At 37.9% G+C, this 21,734-nt stretch overlaps 1 protein-coding gene across 5 annotated transcripts; it reads left to right on the forward strand.

Moving 5' to 3' along the window:
- The first annotated feature begins 5,787 nt into the window (after window positions 1–5,787).
- Window positions 5,788–21,681, forward strand: LOC135688862 (orexin receptor type 2). 5 transcript variants are annotated; one of them, XM_065205902.2, is made up of 5 exons: window positions 5,788–6,137; window positions 10,677–11,029; window positions 12,481–12,617; window positions 17,835–18,289; window positions 19,614–21,681. In XM_065205902.2, exon 5 carries the CDS (start codon window positions 19,730–19,732, stop codon window positions 20,939–20,941), a length of 1,212 nt encoding a protein of 403 aa, XP_065061974.2. In that variant the 5' UTR covers window positions 5,788–6,137; window positions 10,677–11,029; window positions 12,481–12,617; window positions 17,835–18,289; window positions 19,614–19,729; the 3' UTR covers window positions 20,942–21,681. The 5 variants fall into 5 exon arrangements, with proteins under 5 accessions (XP_065061974.2, XP_065061973.2, XP_065061977.2 ...); XM_065205901.2 differs by lacking the exon at window positions 12,481–12,617; XM_065205905.2 differs by lacking the exons at window positions 5,788–6,137; window positions 10,677–11,029; window positions 12,481–12,617 and adding an exon at window positions 12,750–13,978.
- Window positions 21,682–21,734: the final 53 nt, after the last annotated feature.

Below are 21,734 nucleotides of genomic sequence, written 5' to 3' on the forward strand. Positions count from 1 at the left end.
CACTTTTTATTTCTGAAAAAATTTTACTGAAGAAAAGAAAATTTAACGCTTAATTTTATCTTGTGTATAAACTCTATTTTCTTCTATTTAACTGTAATTAAAGTGTTTTATTCTTGGTTTACAGACTAGCCGAGGACCCCCAATCTCATAACCATACCCATTTTAGACCCAGAGAAAGTAAAAAAGAGAAAGGCTCTAAAGTAAAGTTTAGATTTTATACAAAAACTTTTAGTTTTAACCCTTGGAATTGATAGAGTATCAATTCTTCAAAAATTATAGCTGTTGGATTTTGGGAGAAGGTAGTCTTTCATAACGGCTGGATTCATATTTGGCAAAGTTTTGTAAACTTCTAGCCAGGGGTGTCTACTCTGGAGGGGCTGCAGGGGCAGCTGCCCCTCCTGCCCTCTTCCAGGAGGGGCAAAGGGGGCAAGCAGTGCCCTTTAATATGTTTTGATTATTATTTTTTTCTTTTTACATTCTCAATCATTCTGCAATCATAGAGTAGTGAGACTAAGCGGACAATCAAAGTTTTAGAACTAGCCCATTTATAATTGCCATGACTTCTGTAAAACCAAACATTTCGAATAATGATAAGGCTATTTAATACCCAATTGCATGGATAATTTTCCCAACACTATGCCTATGCGTAGAGCCTTTGATTACAAAAAACCCAATTGTATGGGTGGCACAGATGCATGCAAATATGTTATTTTGTACCACCCGCCCTCACAAGTACTTGATTATGATAGTGAAAAAATTCCACTTTTTGCCCTCAGCACCAACACTGCCCTTCCTGCCTTAATCTTGTGCAGGCGCCCCTGCTTCTAGCGCTAGCAGACAAATGGAATGAATATGAATTGTAGTAGATTCGGCCTTGACTAGAAGTTTGGAGCACAATGAACTTGATGATGATTATGAATCAACTTTTGAACAACTTTTAATAAAGAATAAAACAATAACTTCTCATAAGAAAAATTTACAATATCTTGCGATAGAAATTTACAAAACATTTAACGGATTGAATCCACTTTTTATAGATGAAATATTTTCCATAAATGAATGCCCATATTATTTAAGAAACTCCCAATTCGAAACAGCCGAGCCACATTACAAAATATATGGATTTAATACCGTATCATACAGATGTAGCCAAATATGGAACTCAATTCCAAATGAGATAAAGTACTCCCCTACTTTATCAATATTCAAGAAAAAAATCTCAGAATTTACATCGTTTAGTTGTACTTGTAATCTTTGCAAGGAATATGTTAGCAACATCGGTTATATTTGATTTATATTATATTTAGCGCTGGTAATTTAAATTAGTTGGTTTTAATTAGCTTGTATGTATAGCTAGAGATTGTACCAACTTTAAATAAAGAAAGAAAAAAAGGAAAAAAAATGAAGCTTAATCTGAGAGAAATTACTCTTCTGCCCATGGAGGGGAAATTAGCCCCAAATATTATATCCACCGGTCTCCCCTTGAATAAATCTTAAAAAACATGTAAGAAAAGAACCGTTTAAGTCGCCATAAATCTCGACAAACCCATATTACACATGTTTTCATACACCCCTTTTTATAAAAATCCAAACTCAAAACCTAGGTCCTAAAGTTCCTAATTTCTGAACCTCTATTAGTCAAATTGAGGTACGAAGATCTCCATAATAGCTCCTTAATTTTAACTGCACAGGAACAAGGAACAAGGCCAGAAGACAAGAGGGCAAGGAGTAAAATTAATTTGCGTAATTTACGCGAATTTTTAATCTGCGTAAAAGTACCACGTCAACAAAGAAGTACTTTTGCATTTGATATAGAGAGAAGCAATGACTAAGCTCTTTATTATTAGAATGCAATGAATTTGCCCAGACTCGATTTTTTAAGAACATTTTAATTTGGAGCCCGAATATGTTCTTAGATACATCCTTATTTTGATCGAATCCGATATGGTTTTAAGAAAAAAAAACGCTTGCTTTCTAATAGAAAACACCTTTTCTTTTACTCCCCAACGTCTGTCAATAGAGTTTAAGCATTTCCCCAACATCTGTAACTAGACTCTTCCCTTTCCCAATTTCTCCCAGAAACAATAATCAGTGTTCTGAGAAACGTCCATTTGTCTATTCTAAACGGTAAAGTATTTTTTTAAACTTGGTCTGGGAGATGCTTTTATAGCTATTTAGAAGGTATGATTTCAAAAATTTCCTTTCACGTCGGCCCCAACCATGGTGGGTCCTCCTACATCACTAAACGTGATTCTCAGGTTTCGTTTATTCAAGCTGTCTCTGAAAAATGATATCAACTCAAATAAAAAAAAGTCAACGTGCTAAGAAATATCTGTTAATACCTTCTATAGGGCTGAAAAACCTCACTAAATCTAAAAATATTTTTTTGTTTATTGAGTCGTTTGCCACTCAAGCTGTTTCCTTAACACACTCTATAAATTGCTTGGTGGTGCCATGACCCACTGCACACTTTATACTCATTCGCTCTGCTGACCCCCCCCCCCCCCCCAGTTGACATGACAGATTTACGGCCCTGCCCTCTTTTATACTTTCTCAAGTTTCTTTTGGCTTGCATTACTGCAGAATAACCCGATGACGGGGCAGTGATTGAAGTGACAAAGAATAAATGAATTAACAATCACCACTCTCTCTTTGCTACCCATGAATCGAGCTAGTCTTTTGATTGCGTTAGCTTTTTTGCAGACTTTATCAATATGCGATTCAAATTTTAGTTGTTCATCAATTTGAATTCCAAGTAGAGTTACTTCGCTACTTAAATTTATTTTGAAGCCATCATTTATAGAAAACTATGTAATGTGATTGTCATTATTACCCACAATCAGTGACTGAAATTTAGATGTCATATGATTTGAATTAAACCAGTCAATGCATTTATTGGTGATATGCTGTACAAATCTATGGGGTTCATCAGCATTTATAGCAGACATGGAGATCGTATTATCATCTGCAAAGTTACATAGGGAGCCCTCCTGGATGAAGAGAAATATGTCATTCATAAAGACGTTGAAGAGCAGTGGTCCAAGTATTGAGCCCTGAGGCGCTCCTTGATAAAGTGGTCAACATGAACTGAAATACCCACAGACTTTCACCATTTGTTTTGTCTGTGTGATAAATCTGTAAAAATTTGAGTGAAGTTATACCAACTCCTTAAGCAGCTAATTTTACATTTAAAGATTTATGGGAAGGCTGTCAAAGGCTTTAGATAAATCCACGAGAAATATTGTTAGGGTACGAAGGTCGAGCTTGATATCACGTGGTCGTTCACGTGGGCATCAGCGTGAACACCGTTTTATTAACTTTTATGCTATTTCAACTATTGTTCCATTCCAGCTTTTAATAATGTTCTGTATTTAATTGTATTTTAGAAAGCGTATAAAAGAGCTTGCCTGTTTTAGATAGGGGCTTTTTACTGTAGGCGTTGCCGTCTTGCCAAGAGATCCTTAGACGCCGTTTCCCAAAGATTAGAGGTCGAAGCGTGTGTCGCTTGAAAGTCCTCGTTGTTGCCCTGTCGATATTTAAAGTCTATTCGAGAAGGTAAGTCGAAAAAGCCACAAGTCATCAACGTTAAAGCAAGCAAGCTAGAGGACGTGAGTTAATTGTTACCATTATTCTCTTTAGCGTATTTGCAGTTTGAATTTTTGAGACTGACCTTTTATGAAGTATTTCGTTGACTCACGCAATGTTAGACTAAGAGGCGTAATCGAATAATATCACTTTGTCAATATTTCTGCCAACACACAAGCAGGATTACTTTGTTGGGAGAAGGGTGGAAAATCTAGCTTGGGCTAATATTATCAAATTTGTGCGAAAATTTACCCACTACTGTAAATTCTTAACCCTCGAACCTCCTGGGGCTTATCAATTTAATTTAGGAATTTACTAGACGGGGATTAACTTGAAAGGGGTTCATGATTTTCAAGTTCATTTTATTGGCAATTCTACTTAATAAAACTTTTCGAGATATTAAATCATAAATCAAGCACAAAAGTTATTCCAGTCCAAAAATATTTGAATTTTCTTTGGCAGTCTCTTTGACAATTTTTTGTCCATTTTACCCTTTTTGCCGCTGAACAGTGTTGTCAATACTGAAATGTGCTTAAATGGTTTATCTTTCTCTCCATTAAACACCTATTGGGGCTCTATTGGGGCCCAGACCCTCCTTAGTATCTTCTTAACACCCAACACAGTAACTATTATATTCGGTAGTGTAATAGTAGTCCCAACAGGCTCATTTAAATGCAAAATTTGGTATTTCGGGGTAGTGGCGTATTCGAGTGTGGGGCTTTTAAAATTTTCACTTACAGAGTGGGGACATGTTCGAAGAGGGGGGGGGGGGGCTTATACGAGGAGTCCAATTCAAGGATTTGTGGTATAAAAAATGTCTTCATTCCTGCAAAGCAGATTTATTTGATTGTTGTAACTGTTGTTCCCATTGTTGCTGCAGCGATTTTTTATCATTCATTAACCATTTCATAATTTTATTTGTCTACTTTTTCATTTTCATAGTTCTCTACTGCTGGGAAAATGCATCAATAGTCAGTGGCGGTAATTCAGGCTTCCATTTGGGGGGAGGGGGCGGGCTTGCGATTTTCTGACAAGATTTCATCTTGGATAATTTCTAATTTTAAGGAAACTGCACATTTTGATGAAAATAGGTGATTTTTTGGCGGGGCCCTTAAGAAATTGTTGCTGACCACGCCATAATTAAGTAGCAAGAAGAACAATTCATTTGTGATTTTTGATATCAAGATCGATATCTCATCTAAGACAATTCATAATACAAGAGGTGGACCGATTACACTTTTGACAAGTCGTTCGCGATAACACGATTGTAATTGTAATGTTAATTTTCTGCATTTTATCTTGTTTTCTTCGGTGGGAAATACGTTTGAAAATAATCTTTATTTGGAAGAATTCGATGGAAATTTCTGCTAATCTTTACGGAATTGAAATTAAACATACAATTCACAAGCAGTTTTGATTTTTGTCATATATTGTTTGTTTGATTATTTAGTACTGGCTAATACTTTATCAGCTATGCTATGTTCAAATTTTACAAAAGGGCACAGAGAGAATACAGGACCCTTGGGTAAAAAGGGAAAAACGGATCACCTGCGAGCCAAGCGAGCAGAAAATTTGGTAATCACGCCCCTTAGATTACACTCTTCTTTTATAAGAACAATTTTATAAGAACACGAGCCTCAAAATTGGTCAAAAGTTAAGAACAAATTAAGAACAAGCTGAGGCTGAGCTTCTGCAAAATGCAATTTTGAACAACGTTTTTTCTCAAAATAGAGGATTTTTAGCAATGTGTGGGTGCTTTTTCGTCATCTCACTCACTTTATTGTCTCACTCGCGAAAAAGCTAGCACTCACACTGCTTACACCCTATTAGATTAAGAACAAATTAAGAACAATCCAGCCTCAGATTTTCGAAAAAGTTAAGAACAGTCAGCCTGAACTTAAATTTACTGGTTCTTATAAAAAAGAGTGTAGCTTAAATCTCTTTGCAGAACGATTTCTTGGAGTAATTTCAAGGCGTTAAACGGTTGTCAATTATCCGACGAAGGCCCAAATTTTCCGACGAGATCATTGATTCTGGATCGAGACCCCTAATATCCCCATAATTTCCGCCACTGTCAATAGTTATTTCTAACCAGTTTATGAATCGTTCCATCCGGAGCCGTGCGCCACCCCGGTAACAGCAGGAGCAGTCCAGATTTTGTTACCTGACGACCTGCGTGTCCGGGTTGAAGTACTTGACTTGCTAGTTGTCACCAATGTGCCGAGGAAATCCCACCTCTCAAAGATAAAGCACTCCTGCGTGACAGAAGGGGCGGTTGGAGTTCGACTCGTCTTTGGTCTAGTGGTTTGAAGCTCAACACCATTTGCAGATAATAGACGAAACTTGTGGCTATTTTGAATCCGAAAATCGTTTGCTGATTAGCCGGGATACGTTTGTTGACGTGACTGATTAGTGGCTCTTTGCAACAAACGATCGCTTATGTGCCATTGTCCTGACGTTTCTAAACAAAGTATTCAATCGCAGAGAAGGATCAAGGTTTGCAGAGCCTAGGCGGAGAGCGTGTGGCAAGATTTCTTTGTCACCACAACCAGGTAAGAGTCTGCAAAAGTATTTTTATTTTGTCAAATAAATCGTTTTTTCTTGGTTTGATGCTTGTCGTTCTTTTACCTCCGTATGATATTATACTTGAACTTCGATATTGTGAAAGTTGTAGTCAACAAAAAATACATGTTCAAGGTCGGAATGCTCCTACACAAAAACTGCTTGGAAAGTGCCAACTTTCGAGATGCGCCTTGACAGAAGTTAAGCTACGAATGTTCTATGTTTTACTGTTTTGTTAACACATTCTACTTTAAGTGTCTCGTCAAGCTGAAGGTTTCCGCAAACCGCGAGGATCATTTTGCTCGTTGTTAAGTTGACTTCATTTTGCTCGTTGTTAACAAACGTGCCCCGCTGCACAAATATTCTATATTTCTTTAATGGCCGCATGCAAAATAACAGATGGTTAAGAAATTCAGATCTTATCGATTGTTTTGTATATTTTTATTTGATAAGAGTTATTTTCACTTAGTAGACTCAATCAGAGAGAGAACTTCAAATCTGCAACATATTGCCTCCAACCTATGACTTGCAATTCAAGCCACATTCAAAGCCTCAGCAATGTGCCCCCAGCCCCACAAACATTTGCCTACAGGCCCATTTACGCTGCATCCACTTGACATCGGTGCCATATTATGGCTGTCAAGAGATTGAATATTTTTCACACGGTATCTATATTGTATTGAATTTTAGAGGAAATTGGTGATTAGGGACTGACACATTTTCGAGTAGCACGTAGGTATTATGAGGGAATTGCACAAATTCTCGTCGCATTTAATCCTTTCATTTACAAATTTTCATTTCAGTAAATATTACAATGCCTTCGAATAATAGAAGCCATTTTCAGATCGCCTGTTCATCACGCCATTTCCTTTTTATTATGGAGCTGATTAAAAGATAATATTTGCTTTTAATCAAACAATAAGGTTTTTAAGTGTATTGTTTACAGTATCTCACATCACGCGGAAGTGTGTGATATGGTCAAACCGTTGCATTGTTTTTCAGCGGCCATCCTATCATCAAAGCTCGTGAGGTCGACTTTTATCTTCTCGTCTTTCATGGTGAATAGGAGAATAGTATTTTTAGAGACAAAATAAATGCGAGTCGATAATTGCCACTCCCGAAGAGGCAATAGTTTCTATTAGGGTGGGGTGGTGGAGAGTATCCAGGCCCTTTTTAGGTCCCTTTGAGGACCAGAGACATAAGGGACCAATGGCATGAAGTAGATTTTCAACCTGATGTAGAAAACCTGTTTTTCGTGTAAGCAACAAGCTTTACCAAAATGTTACTAAGAAACATGCTTTACCAAAATGTTGTAAAGAGTTAAGCAAGTCGCGTACAAGGGTACTGAAAATTTTCCAGCAACATACAGGAATAAACAAACATACAGGGCAGCAAATATTGCCGCTACCACTGTTGCCCAGTAGTTCCATGTCCGCAACAAAAGAATTATAATTGGAAGCATGCTTTATTGGTTGAGTCATCAAACGAATTGGCAAGGAGATGGGCAACGAAATGCATTTTCATTGCTGTCTTTAATAGATGGCAGTGTGCGTTTTTTGTCATTGTCTTTTTAATGGTAACCACCAAGTGATCGCTATTCACCTTCAATTATCAAGTTTCATTGGGAATAATGGCCTTGATAGCGTAACATATTCATTAGGCCTAACAATATTTTGTTTGCCATGGAGCATATTTATAATACGCCATTGTTACACCTTAACACGCCACATGTTAAAAATGCACCCGATTCATCAATATACAGGGGCGGATCCAGAGCAAATTTGAAGGAGGGGCAGTTGGTATTGGGGGCGCTGAAAAATTTTCAAAAATTAGTTGCGAGAGTACGCTGTGAACAACAATTTCAGATACCTTTTCAGAATAAACAACATAACTTTGAGGTAATCCTTGAAGCAAATTAACCTATCGGTCCAAGAACCTTTTTCATCTGATTCTCATTCTTCAAAAGGGGCGCATAATTTCCAAAAAGGGGCGCCAGACTTGCTTCAACTCGTTGAGGGTGAGGCAACTGCCCCTAGTTGCCCCCTAAATCCACCAGATAAACGAGGATTGACGAAGAGACCCAAGAAATCAATTTTAGATTAAAAAATTAATTGGTTAATACTTTTTTTGAATGCTTTTGCTTAAAATTTCTGTTTATCCCACTTCTGTTTAACTTCAATTACGTCTTTCTTACGAGCTTTATCGATCACTACTTCTGACATTTCTTTTCTTGAAACTCTACTCAGTCACACCTCTCGCGTTTCTTCCGTTTCTTTCGTTACAAGTGACCTAGAAACTAAGTACCAGAGATGTGACATAAACAAGTGACCCAAATTTAGTTCACTCTTGATGCACTTGTTGATCCCCAATGTTGGAGACTGCCTTGCTTTTGTAGGTTTTTTAATTTAAGATAGGATGAACGAACGGGAAGCCTTAAGCTCCATATCTTTGATGTCGCATTACTGTGATGTCGACGGCCTTCCTCTTAGATATTAACGGTCTAGAATTGGCTAAGTTTGAAGGAAATCCGTCGTCTGGTGTCGATATCATGCAAACCGCGTTTTGTTAATGAACAATGGCCGTACTTCAAAGATACTATTTCTGATCAATACTTCATTAGGGCGTATGCAAGATTAGTGCTCATTTATTGATCAAATTCTTAATTTAAATCCTTCTACTCTTTCGCCAAAAATGTGGAAATCAGCACTGCCGTCTCTACATGCTCATGATCGCCATTTTGGTGTCTCTATTACAGGACAAACGCCAATAACAGCAATTTGATTTTTCTCTCTCCCCATCCAAGTCTCCCATTCTTCTTCTTCCAATTTCTCTTCCTGTCTCTTTCTCTACAAATAGGTTTACATGGAGAATCTCTTGCTGTGAATCATTGTTGTGAATATAAAGAAAAGTAAGGAGTTTTGGAGATAAGAATATTAATGAAAAACCCTAAAGCCTCGTAATGATGTAGAAGCATCCCAAAAGAGGCCAGTGCTCACTGGTGCATCATTAAATCCTTCTATCATCGGCAAACTTTTTCGCTGCTCAGATATCTCCAGGATTAGGATTTGATAAATTAAAAAAGAGATTATGTTGAAAAAGATTATAATTAAAAACGAGACTTCAATTTCGATTCAAGGATCAAACGCAGCGATTTTTAGCTGTATTTTAAAATGAGGAAATCCATAATTCATCTCGTTTGTTTAAAGACAAATCAAACCTGGTCTTATTACATGTCACAAAACCTAAAATCTTGCCATATCATTGAAACCGCCGACGGTATAAGCATCATTTAGATGAGCAGCTGTTTCAATACCTAAATCCTTGCAATTTTTTATTTTTGTAATTAGCAATATGATGCAACAATTTGCGCCATCTTTGCCATTATTTTACGATGCGCTCTTAATTACAGACATGCACGACAAAAAAGGCTTTCAACTGGCCTAGCCATTTGATGAGAGTCATAGCTCTTGCTTCCCTTCAGATTCCCCTCAAATGCTCGAGGAGAGCTGCTCTTTGCTACCCTAATCTGTACAAAAAGCAAATTGCCCTCCTTGAAAACAATATTTTACTTTTGTTATATTTCTATAAATCTTTCACCTGGAAATTACTAGAAGAGCTATTCACTACTCCCCTGATAAAGCATTATGGCCATGACTGCCCTTAGCGAGGTTGTAAAATTTTGCACATTGTTTTACGGTGGCAATTCTGTTCTGACCCGAGGGGCAAATCACTCAACGAAAATCTACTACACCTTTTCTAAAAATCCTATTGTTTGATCTGAAAATCCCCAGAAATCCTTTTGTTAAATTAAGGGAAAATCTCGTACGCTTTTTGCAAGAGTGAATCGTTCTCACCAGACTTAAGTAGAAACCTCGTTCGAGTTTTAGAGCAAGGTATCACATATGTAAATATGTAATATCAATTTGGCTACATTAATAGGCTCGATTATTTTGCCTATTTTCAAGACGCTGTGCAAAATTTTGTAGAGGTTCATAATTGAATCTTGACGAAGACCATGCACCTTATTTTATATTTGAATTGGACAGTTCGGGCAGTTCAGGTTCATCTAAACTTTCCTTAGGCACATACCCAGTCAATTGTTTTTCGAATTATCAAAAGTTATAAATTTCGAAAGTTGGAATTTACAAGAATAATCATGTAAGAAAATTATTATCTCCAGAGTTAAAGAAGGTTCAAGCGGTCTAATTGATTGAATTTCTTAAGTGCTTATAGTAGTAAGCTATACACAATTGTTGGAAAAAACGCTGAAGCGATTTACATTAATCAAAAATTAATATTTTATGAAGCTTTTCCATTCATCATACTGAGTACCAAAATGCCAGAACCACGAAGAATAACAATATCAAAACAAGATAAGTTTATCCAAATCGAATGTTTTGACTAATTCAACGAGATTTTGTGTTTAATTAAAAAGGTTCCTCCCAACCAAGATCTCGCTTAATCACATCCAATTACATCATAATTGTCGCTTACTTTGTTTAATAAATCATTTTACTTCTGCATTCTAGAAACACTCAGCATTAATGCGTCGAACTTGGCAATATTTTAACAGCTGAGAAAACATTTCCACAAAGATTGGATTTGCGAACTTGCAGGAGCAGCATCCTTGAGATCCAGGTTGCAAATAGACGTGCTGGGAGAAGGGGAGCGGCCATTTCTTGTTGCTTCTAATGAGCTTTGGAAGTGTTCTTGCTCTCACAGGATATCCACTGTAACGTCTCAGTTTCTTTTGTCGATATTGCTGGCTGGATGCTGGATTGTCTTGTTGATATTCGCAACCTATGATTATTCTATTTGATGTTTGGACTACGTCTTGCTGAATGGGAGAGTGTATAATTATTGGCTGTTGGGAAACTGTTGGGTAAGTCTCATTGAAACGTAATTATTCAATAGATTATCTTCTCTGGCAATTTAAAACATTTTTAATGCTCGGTAGAAACGAACTTTGAAAGGTTTGGAGTTACTATACAAAGGGTAACTGCATCAAAGCTAGATTCAATAATACGTTCTCCAGTTGGGTTCTCGGGTGAGTTCAGTGGAATTGAAATTAGTCGTATTTTGCCCACCGCATAGATGGTTCATTTTATGTTTTAACGTGGACAGAAATCGATCCTAATTCCGCTGCAATTGTTTCAAGTATGGCGGCTTTCATTTCAAAGAAATGATTTTGTCCGATGAACAAATTTGGGCTAAGAATTGTAGACGCTAAAAGTTTGGCACCACCAGTACTGTTTTGTTCGCCTACATATATTAAATGCCCACTTGTGCCAGGAGCGAAATTACTTGACACTTGAAATTCTTTGTAGTTTTGCTTATCCTAGATTGACCTTTTTTGCGCGTTATAATGCTTGCTTGGGGAGATCTTTGCTATGACATGTCCTGCTTAGCCTTATTCATGGCTGAACGTTGCAAAATCTTGCCTGTTTAAGTTTATCTCGACGCTACATTCTTCTACTTTTCCTATGTCTGATTCTTTGAAGTTTCTCCCTCCTTCTCGTGCCTCTCAATTCGCCCTTGAGTTGAAACGATATTCTCTTTTCGCTCTTTTCGCCCGCAGAAGTTTTTTTTGATGATGGATGGATGAACAGATTTCACCAGATATTACATGACTTAAAGATCTTAAAGCCTGCTAGCGTATATTGTTTCCCAAAAGCCAGGTATTTGTACCAATCTGTACTGCGAGGGCGAGGATCTAAATCTGAAACTTCCTGGCGAAAAGGTCGGTCATTTTCTAATCCACTTTAAGCTTGAGAAAGTCCTATGATGGTTAACTATAAAATCTGATTAAGGCCCAACGTGCTTTTTCATATCATTGATATCAAAGGTGCTTGCCAACAACGGCGACTTTTTCGATATCCCTGTTCTTTTTGGGACAAACATGATATCGGTGTCCAAGGCGACAGCATGACGGCGACAGCCACAACGAAATTGGTTTTTCCGTTAGACATTCCGCTCACGTACTTGCCGGTTTTTGAAATTTGAGTCTCTTCGCATGTGCTTTTCAGTTCAACGTCTGGCTGGTCTTTGAGTCAAAGGGCTATTCATATTTCACGTCTCATCCATTCAATCGTATGCAGATTTGCACGCCTTGCGTAGGTTATTGATGTCAAGTGATCCAATAAATATACTGGATTTCGTTAGATACATTGAATGATATAATAACGATGAATGTACGCGAATTGTACCAGGAATAAAAAACGATGAAATGAGTAACGACGTTTCGAGCATAGCCCGTTACCAAGTGATTCAGTCTGTGACGTCGTATAACTTGACACCAGTCCCAATGTTAATTACACGGTTTGGTTATTTTAGACCTACTTTCCTCGTTACTTCGAATCTGACTGGTATCTAATGCGTCTGGCTAAGATTGTCAAGAAGAGTTCCGATGTTGAAGTTACTGTGAAGCTGAGATGACATTGCATTTTAAGGCAATCATTTGAAATAATTTGGTATGTTTCATTTGCATCTAAAGCGAGAGTGAGAAAATTATGTCGTGATATCGTATTTTGGTGACGTGATCTGAAAGAATAATAGGTGAAAATATTACATGATATCAAGTATTTATTATATGTTTGGAAATGTTTTGCTTTGCTTAGAAGTTGATAACCAAAATTTTTCTTAGAAGTTGATAACTGATAATTTTGATGTAGTTGGATACAATTGACATAATTTTAAACATTTTTATTAACATTTTCCGTGTAATTTCAACCATTTATTTTTCGATGGTAATTTCTATATTCAGCTATTGCCAGGTCTGACTAGACACCAGAAATTTGTCTACAGGCATTGTTTTGGCATTTTTAGTATATTCACAACGTTTAATGATAGACGACACTTTTATTTTGACTTCCAATTCATCTAGATCAAAATATTTAGCCCATCTTACAATCACCATAAACGAGGCTGTAAACACTTCCGGCCAAACCAAATAGTTACCAAGTTCCAAACAAGCCCTGGTGTTTTTGTGAAGGTTTTCTCAGATACAGAGACCGTCTTCTCAAGTGGTTTGTTGACCTGATTTTCCAGACAGGCTCATTCCTGTTTACTGTCTGTTTCATTTCTTGGTTTGTGTTGAAATCATCACAACTGTGAACCAACTATTTGTTTTTTTGAATCTCGAATCTTAATTATAAGAAGAGATTGTTGGTATTCTTAAAAGAACACGTCGGGAGACTTTTTCTGGTCCCAATATTAGACCAGCTGGTTTACAGGGCCTCTTTTTAATTGCGAAGACCACCCTCTTTCTAACTCCAAAGTCAGGCCGGAACCCCTGGGAACGCCCTTTTAAAAATTATTGTTGTCCCATCCGCGCTCTAAATGACCTCAGGGGCTCTGGTTAGGAATTGGACTGAGAAGTGGATGACACTGATGTTCAAGCCGCTTATTTTGATCGCGCTCAAAATACGACGTATTAATGCCTTGAGATAAAGTAGATAAGGTATCTCTTGTTACCCACATATTTGTGCTATTTGCTGCTCGGCACACGCTAAGGGCCCTGAAAAGCTCTGTCTATTTTTAGTCTGTTTTACCGCAACAGATAAAAGATAATCCTAGACAATGTATCTTAATTAATGAATTTAATCATTGGCTGGTCGTTTCTTATTTTTGTTTAACATTTGTAGTTTTATACAGTCACTCTAAAGTTTTGTTGAGCAATCAGTTCTGGTGCTAGGTCGACTACCTGTGCATGTGGAAGGAAGATCGATGTTGTGTTTGGTGAGTCTGCTTTTAAACTGTGGTATTAGCTGCCGGTGGCAGAACGAGTGACGGCGCGAAAGGCCTTCTGTTTTAGTAGAAAAGCGAGATTTCCGTGAGTTCTTCTTTCCTGTTTTATAAAGCTTATATTTTCTAGACTGTTTTATTGCTATTGCTGTGTGTATCTCACGTGTCGTGGGACATTCTTCGCCGCTACGTTTCATGCGGCCTCTTCATGGGCAGTCGCTAAGAACATTGCTAAAGCTTTGTGTTTATCAATTCATAAGTTCCTCGTTGATTCAGTCTGCTAGTTATGTGATGGATTATTTTTTTAATTCCATGATTTGCTAACTTTTGCTCAGTTTTGCAAGCTTTTTCAGGTCGAGGGGCGATTCACTCTTGCAAACAGCATACGAGATTTTGCCTAAACAAAAGGATTTCTGGGGATTTTCAGATAAAACAATAGGATTTTCGCAAAAAGTGTACGAGATTTTCTTAGAGGGATTTGCCCCTCGTTTCAGATGGTATCATCCGATCTGAAAAATTCGAAAGTCGAAATATTTCTAACCTGCCATTTTCCATGCTTCCGGAGGTGTGTCTACCGTTCATTTGCCAGAATGTTCCCGAGACTGAAAATGATCAGTGGCCTTCGCCTTTTACTTTTAAAGTTTAAACTTTGAAAAATCTCTGGTTAGGCTGGTTGCCAGATGGTAATGCAAAATTTCCTGTTTACAAAAAATGATAAGAAAATATCATATGACGACGTCCCTTTCTCGTAGAATAATTTAATACTCTCGAGAAGGTTGTCCTCTGTTTTTATGGTTGAGAGATGAACTTTTCTGGTTGCATGTTATCCTACACCTATTTGTTCGAACTTCAGGTGTTTTGCTCCACCGGGCTGCGGTAAGTTAAAATACCATATTTATTAAATTCACCTCGTGGCGAAATTCCCATATGATTATTTCAGTGTATTTGATAAAAACGCTTTAGGTAATTGTACGTCTGGAACGATTCTTTGTTATAATTATGCCTTTTGTTTTGGTGGATAAACAACCTGTGTGGTTGAGGGTGAAGTACAACCTATGCTCATATCGTTCTCTGCTCATTTTGCCTTCTTCCATTTCTTGATTTAATCGTCTTTGCACCTATGCAGCTTCTTTTCTATCCATATCAAGAACTTTATCGCTACTGTAAAGTTCACGTGATCAGAACTTACAAAGAAATAACGATAAAGAATAGATGAGAAAATACTTCAGGGTTTCTGGTCAGGACGCTCAGTGACCGGCGCATCCGGAAACTGGGATGGGAGGGGCTCGGTGGTTGGGGCTCATCCCTCCCCTTTCTACAGTTCTCAAAAGGATCGATTTTGTATTTCGTCTTATTTCAATGACTAAACTATATGAGAAAATTTTGAGGGAGAGGTAATATTTTGGCAACGTATTCTTTGTATTGCGATTCTACGAAACAGTCTAATCGTCAGTCTAATTGAAACAGTAAAAGTAAGTCATAGGCGTTTCCTATTGGCGAGATTAGCTTTCTCTGTTGCTAATGGTAAGTTTTCTCATAGTGAGAAGGGCGTGGCCTAGAATTTCATGTTTACCCCCACAGCCTAGTGGCGGGCACCGCCCCAGAGCTCCTTCTGCAGTACCGGAGTGACTTCTCTGTAGTTTTTGTTTTTGCTTGTTCCTTTGTTTGCTAGCAGATTACAAACGGTAGAGGGTTATATCAAAGTCTTTCCATTATTTTCTCCTTCGCTTCAATATTTCCATTGAAATTACCATTTGCGCTGCCAAGCGTAGTTCTTTACGGCCGCAAATCGTATTACTTATCGGCCCAGAAGCACAGAATCCAATTTGTATAGGCCCATTTGCGAAGTAAGCCACAAGGCCTAAGTCTTATAGAAAAGTGTAATAAGCATGTTATTGCGTTCGATAAGTGTGATGAATATTGTAACCACTGGCTGGGATGTTATTGTTACTTGCAAGCAGTTCATGACTTGACACTGTTCTCTACAAACAATAAGAGATTTCTGAGTTATGACGTAAGAAGGTTTATCTGTACATTTGCAATCAACCAATGAAAACACCCTTGTTTTGCGCTGTCTATTTCTATTAGGGGGGTCGCTTGTCTACTGTCCATTGTTTTGCGCTGTCCATTTCTATTAGGGGGGTCGCTTGTCTACTTTCCATTGTTTTGCGCTGTCCATTTCTATTAGGGGGGTCACTTGTCTACTTTCCATTGTTTTGCGCTGTCCATTTCTATTAGGGGGGTCGCTTGTCTACTTTCCATTGTTTTGCGCTGTCCATTTCTATTAGGGGGGTCACTTGTCTACTTTCCATTGTTTTGCGCTGTCCATTTCTATTAGGGGGGTCGCTTGTCTACTTTCCATTGTTTTGCGCTGTCCATTTCTATTAGGGGGGTCACTTGTCTACTTTCCATTGTTTTGCGCTGTCCATTTCTATTAGGGGGGTCACTTGTCTACTTTCCAATACTGATTTTGCATTTCCCACACGTAAGACGTCAATTTTTAATAAATGGTATATGTAAATGTTTATTAAATATAAACGAACGCTTAAATAACCTCAGTTAGTATAGCTAATTGTCCCTGCGACCATGTTTCTTCATCACATCCCTATATTTTGAATCGCAACGTAACCGTCCTTTCAAATAGCATGCACTGTTGCGGAATGCATCATAGGAGCTGTAGTAGAATCGTATTTCGACTGAAAACCAGTAAATTACACCAGTATAATCATTATGTATCCGGTTTAACAGGAATCCGGTTCATTGTAACCTTAGCCCAGATCTACGGGCTTAATATTTAATATACCAAAAACTAGTATTTCCTTATTTGCCTTGGACTTAGGACTCTTTTTTCTGATCAAAGCAATTCTTTGTAAGTGCACTAAAAACAGTACCCAGTGCGAAGTAACCTAACTGACTCACACAAGCTGACTCACAAGAAATCTCGCCGCAGGTCTTTTTTACTTTTTTCTCCTTCTTAAAGGTACGATGGGCTAATTACAATCCTTCTTGGTCTATTCGACAATCAAGGCAACACAAGATCCCATCCTCTCACTAGCATGCAGCTTTGCCCCGATTATTTAATTTTTACACTTAATAATTTTGTATTTTCTGTATTACATAACTGTTTAAAAAGACTTCATTTATGACACCCTTGTGTAATTTCATGTTAACAAATTTTATATCTGCTTTAAAGAAGTCTGGATGCTGTAGTTTCGCTAGGAGGAAATTAAAACATCTCTATTTTTGGTAACTATTTATAATGGGGTAAAGCTCTCGAGTATACAACTCTTTTTATGTGATAAAAACATTTTGAAAGATGGTTAACACATTGCTAAGTGCAAGATTCTGAAACCAACCCGTGCGGGCTCATCTAATGTTATTCAATTGCCAGGCCCTGCGGGATGTGATAAAGATAGCTAACTGTGTATAGGTTTTGTAGCAAGAAGTAATTAGATCATAACACTTCTTTAATCTAACCTTTTTCATTTTCTTTTCATCTTATTTTGCATGCTGCGGTTGCTCCATTCTAAGTTTTATTTACAGGGGCTGAAAGACAATGGAAATATGAATCAGTATATCTCAAATCATCACAAACGTAGCAATGAAATATCTATGGAAAATTATCAAAGCAAATAATAAGAGACAAAATGCACGTGAAAGAAACCTCTTACTGGATTCCGGCTACGCCTCATAACCATATTTTAGATCCCTCGGGTCACTGGGATTTGAATCACGTGAATTTATCATGCATGAATTGGCGAACCCCCGCCTCTTATGTTATACATTTCATTCGTTTTAGTCTGTAATCTCCTTTATTACAGAGACAGTCGTAATATATGACGCAATGAATGCATAACGGCCTGATATAGAAACAGGGCGTGAACTGTTTTTGTAACTGTAGAGTTTTTTACTTTGCAATAATATATTGTTTAAATATCTTTTAGATTGGCAAATTACCTACACCACGAAAATAAGAAGTGCAACAAGGCTGTTCAATAACCGGGCAACCGCAAGCATTACTGCAATATCCTGTCAACTTGTTTTCCATCACTGCAACTTCTAAACAAGAACAGGACATAACAACGGTGCGTGGAACGAAACGCACGTGGGCTGTAGATGCAAGCAGGTCGATAGTTAATTCACAGAGATACGGGCATCTCTAAGTTATTCGCATCTATACACTTGCCAACTAAACAAAGAAACGTGTCGATAACCGAGGATTTGTATGTTTGAGTATTCGTAGCGTTGTTTGGGAGTCAACCCTGAACTTTCTCGTGCATCGAATCCATTCCGATTGATGGTTCTCAGGTACATGATTGGTATAACAGCATGGAAAGTTGGGAGAGCCATTCATTGCTTTGAGAACAACAGTCATCATTAAGATTGAAATGAAATAAAGGTATGTTCACTTTTTGGTTGTTTTTTAGTTATTAAAGATATTCCATTTCAGACATAAGAACAAATCACAACGATAAGTTACGCTCTGTATTGACAGTAAACTTCCAAAGTTGGAAAGCTTTTGTCGGATTAATTAAGTAATTCTATATCTTGTTATTGGGAGCTTTTGTGGCCCACGTAACACAAAGTCTGAGATCTCTTCACCATTCAGCTCTGTCGAATAAACTTTGCCTCTTTGCAAAGGGAGATTTGGTGTTGACACAGCCCGCCCTCGCCACTCCAATTTCCGTTACCTGGTAAGAATCAATGTTTTAAAAACACCGTAATTAGTAGGGCTGCAGCTGATGGTGGTTGTTTTAAGATGGACAATTCTCCACTCAGGGACACCTGCACCGGGGGCAGCAGGGGCGGTGGCCCCCCTTCTCCTCGCCAAATTTAGCAATTTCCTTTATTTTACTATTGTTTTGTCCTCTTTCTTGGAACCTTGCCGCCTTGCCCCCGTAGCTGGAGGTTTTTTATACCTCCAGACGATTCATACAGTGCTTGTTATTCCAGCAACATTGGGATGTAAAAATCTCGAAATCTTATTTACAACATGCGATCAGAACTTTCATTTTGGATAGTAAGATCTTAGCACTTACATTGAAAAGCTCTTATTCGTTAATATTTTGCTGTTCATACAACTGAACTCAAACAATCAAGCACTTTTGTCCAAAAAGTGTCTGCAATATTTTATATATTCTAGTTACTATAAAGGATATTGGTGTGCTACTTTGAAAAGGTCGTTATGAATCGGCTTCTTAAAAGCAAAGTCAGTGTCATTGCTGATTTTAAATGAATTTTTCAATGTGATTGTATTAAAACCTATTTCAATTGACCGCGTTTAACCAATATTGTGTCAATGTTTCTTACAACACTTGATTCTTACAATACTTTTACGAAATGGTTGCTGCTACAGCTGACAAAATTCTCAAATTCGAAATTATAGTAAGAAGTCATAATTATTTATTGTATTTTCAAGTCGCCGCCGAATAGCCTTAGAAGTTCTGTGCATTTAATGCTTGATGGAAGCCATAAAACGAAGCACATTTTGCATGGTGAAGAAAGGAGGATAGTAAAGCCAAGTCAACAAATTCGCACAACCTTGAGGCATTGATTTAGCAAAAAAATTCACAAAATTTACGTGCGTTGGTAAGACAGATTCATGCTTTCTGCAAAATGATGACTGGACTGCAGAAGTTCGTACTGGTTTCTTATGTGCATGTTATAAATTTTTCTTATTTGTTTCTTTAGAATCTTGACATCGTTTGATTATCTATTCATAGTGCACCCAGGCTGGACACGACTGCATTGAGCGAAGCTACATCAAGAACCGTTAAAGGAACTTGATAAACCTTAAGACTTGATAAAACAGAGCTCTTCGTTCCACAGCAAAGCAATCATGGAATTCAACGATTCATTAGCAAGTAACAACAGCACCGTTGCGGCTGTGGAGGAGCAGTCATTAGTGGTCACTGTGTTTTTCCTGATATTTTACACTGTCGTCGTTTCAGCAGCGATCATCGGGAACTTGCTCGTCATTTTGGCGGTCTACAAATTCCAGTTCATGCGTACCGTTGTGAACTTATTCCTTGCCAACCTGGCCTGCTCAGACTTCCTGTTTGCCATCGTTTCCATTTTCGACACCGTGGCGTATATGTTGAACGGATGGTTTGCTGGTGAAGCAAGCTGCAAGATCCAGAGCTACCTAATTGAGGTTTTCTACACCTGCTCTATCCTAACACTGGTTGCTGTTTCGTGCGAGAGATACCTCGCCATTTGCAGACCTCATCTCAAATCTCGTTCCAGAAAACAGACTTTCATCGTCATATCCATCATATGGCTAACTTCGGTCGGTTTCTGTTCGGTGCTCCTGTATGCCTATAGGATTCGAATGAAACTAGACGTGCCTATTTGCGAGAACCTCCAGTGGTCACATTCTGACCGTCGTGTTTTCTACACAATCCATTCGATTGCAGTTTATTTAGTCCCTCTAAGCATAATGATTTGGGCGCATCACAAAATTTCAAAAATCATCACCAAGCATAAGACTCCTGGAAGTCAGCCCATTGTTCACCAAATAAGTGACAGTGAGGTGAGCAAAAACGGCTGCGAACTTCATAGAACTGGGGAGGAGAGAGAGAAGAAGAAAAGTAGTGACGAACAGGAGCATGGGATAAGCAAACTAAGGCGCGCTCTTTCAAGGCGAAAAACGACGAGCAAGTACAAAAATTTGCGTGGACGAAGAAAGGTTATCAAGATCCTAATCACAGTCACGGTTACATTCTTTATATTATGGACACCCTTTATCATTATACGAATGCTGTTGTACTATGGACTCCCTGTGCATGTTTACATTTGGAAGGGTACCCAGCTGCTGATTCTTAGTAGCACTGCTGTCAATGGCTTGATTTACGCGCTCATGAGCCCGCAGTTCAGGAAATGCTTCAAGAAATTGCTGCCCTGCTGTATCAGTGAGTTTGGAGACGGTGACACAACGGCAAGCCGTGCGAGGGAGCTTAACTCGTTTTCAAACTCGGCCTCTGCTCCAACAGATACGCTAAAAACGAGATCACTGCCGAGGTCCTTTCATATGACAAAAAGCTGCATGTAGTTGAAAACGCTGTCGACGTTTTGTTTCTATGAAATTGCTATCCATTTCCAAAAAATTTCAGGGTTATATTGGGTTGCTGTGGAGGCAGCCTATGGCTTTCCGTAATTTTGGAAAAGAATCTGAAATACTTCTAGATCGGAGATGCGAACTATGTTGGAAATACTCTACATACAATGAATTACAAAACGCAGAAAATTGAGATACTTCTGCAGAATCATGGCTTTGAATAATTCCTTGTGATTCAAGGAAGGCTCATCTTTGCATATATTGTCGAGAAGGATGACATTTTAATGCCACATTTGTATAAAAATGATGAGTAATATTTTCTTTTTCGAATCTATTGTAATTTATTAACAGTTGTTATAGGGCTCGCAAATGAATGCAACACATTCTATTCCAGCACTACCTTTGTGGTCTTTTCGGTTAGGTTCTAGTGACAGCCCTTATCATTTTCTTTTGCCACCTTAATGACTTCATTTTCCTTAGGGAATTATCATTTTCTTTTGCCACCTTAATGACACACTCTTAAGGAATTCCTTACGTCTTCCCCTTAAACTAAGCCTTCGCAGAGGCTTGAATCGAAATCAAGATAGTGGAAAAACCAACTAAGTGTAAAATAAAACTGATTTAGAATTAATACCTCGGATATTTATTTTTAGAACTTTATTTCCATTTTGAAAGTTGTTAATAGAATAGTTGTCTAAATCCATTATGAAATCTTAATTGTTGGAATGAAATAAGTGTTATTTTTGGTACATCTTCAGTGACCATTTTGACACACCCTGGCTGTGAA

Source organism: Rhopilema esculentum, chromosome 9 (genome assembly GCF_057945365.1).
Source record: "Rhopilema esculentum isolate cy_ngs chromosome 9, ASM5794536v1, whole genome shotgun sequence".
In the NCBI taxonomy this organism is placed as follows: Eukaryota; Metazoa; Cnidaria; class Scyphozoa; order Rhizostomeae; family Rhizostomatidae; genus Rhopilema; species Rhopilema esculentum.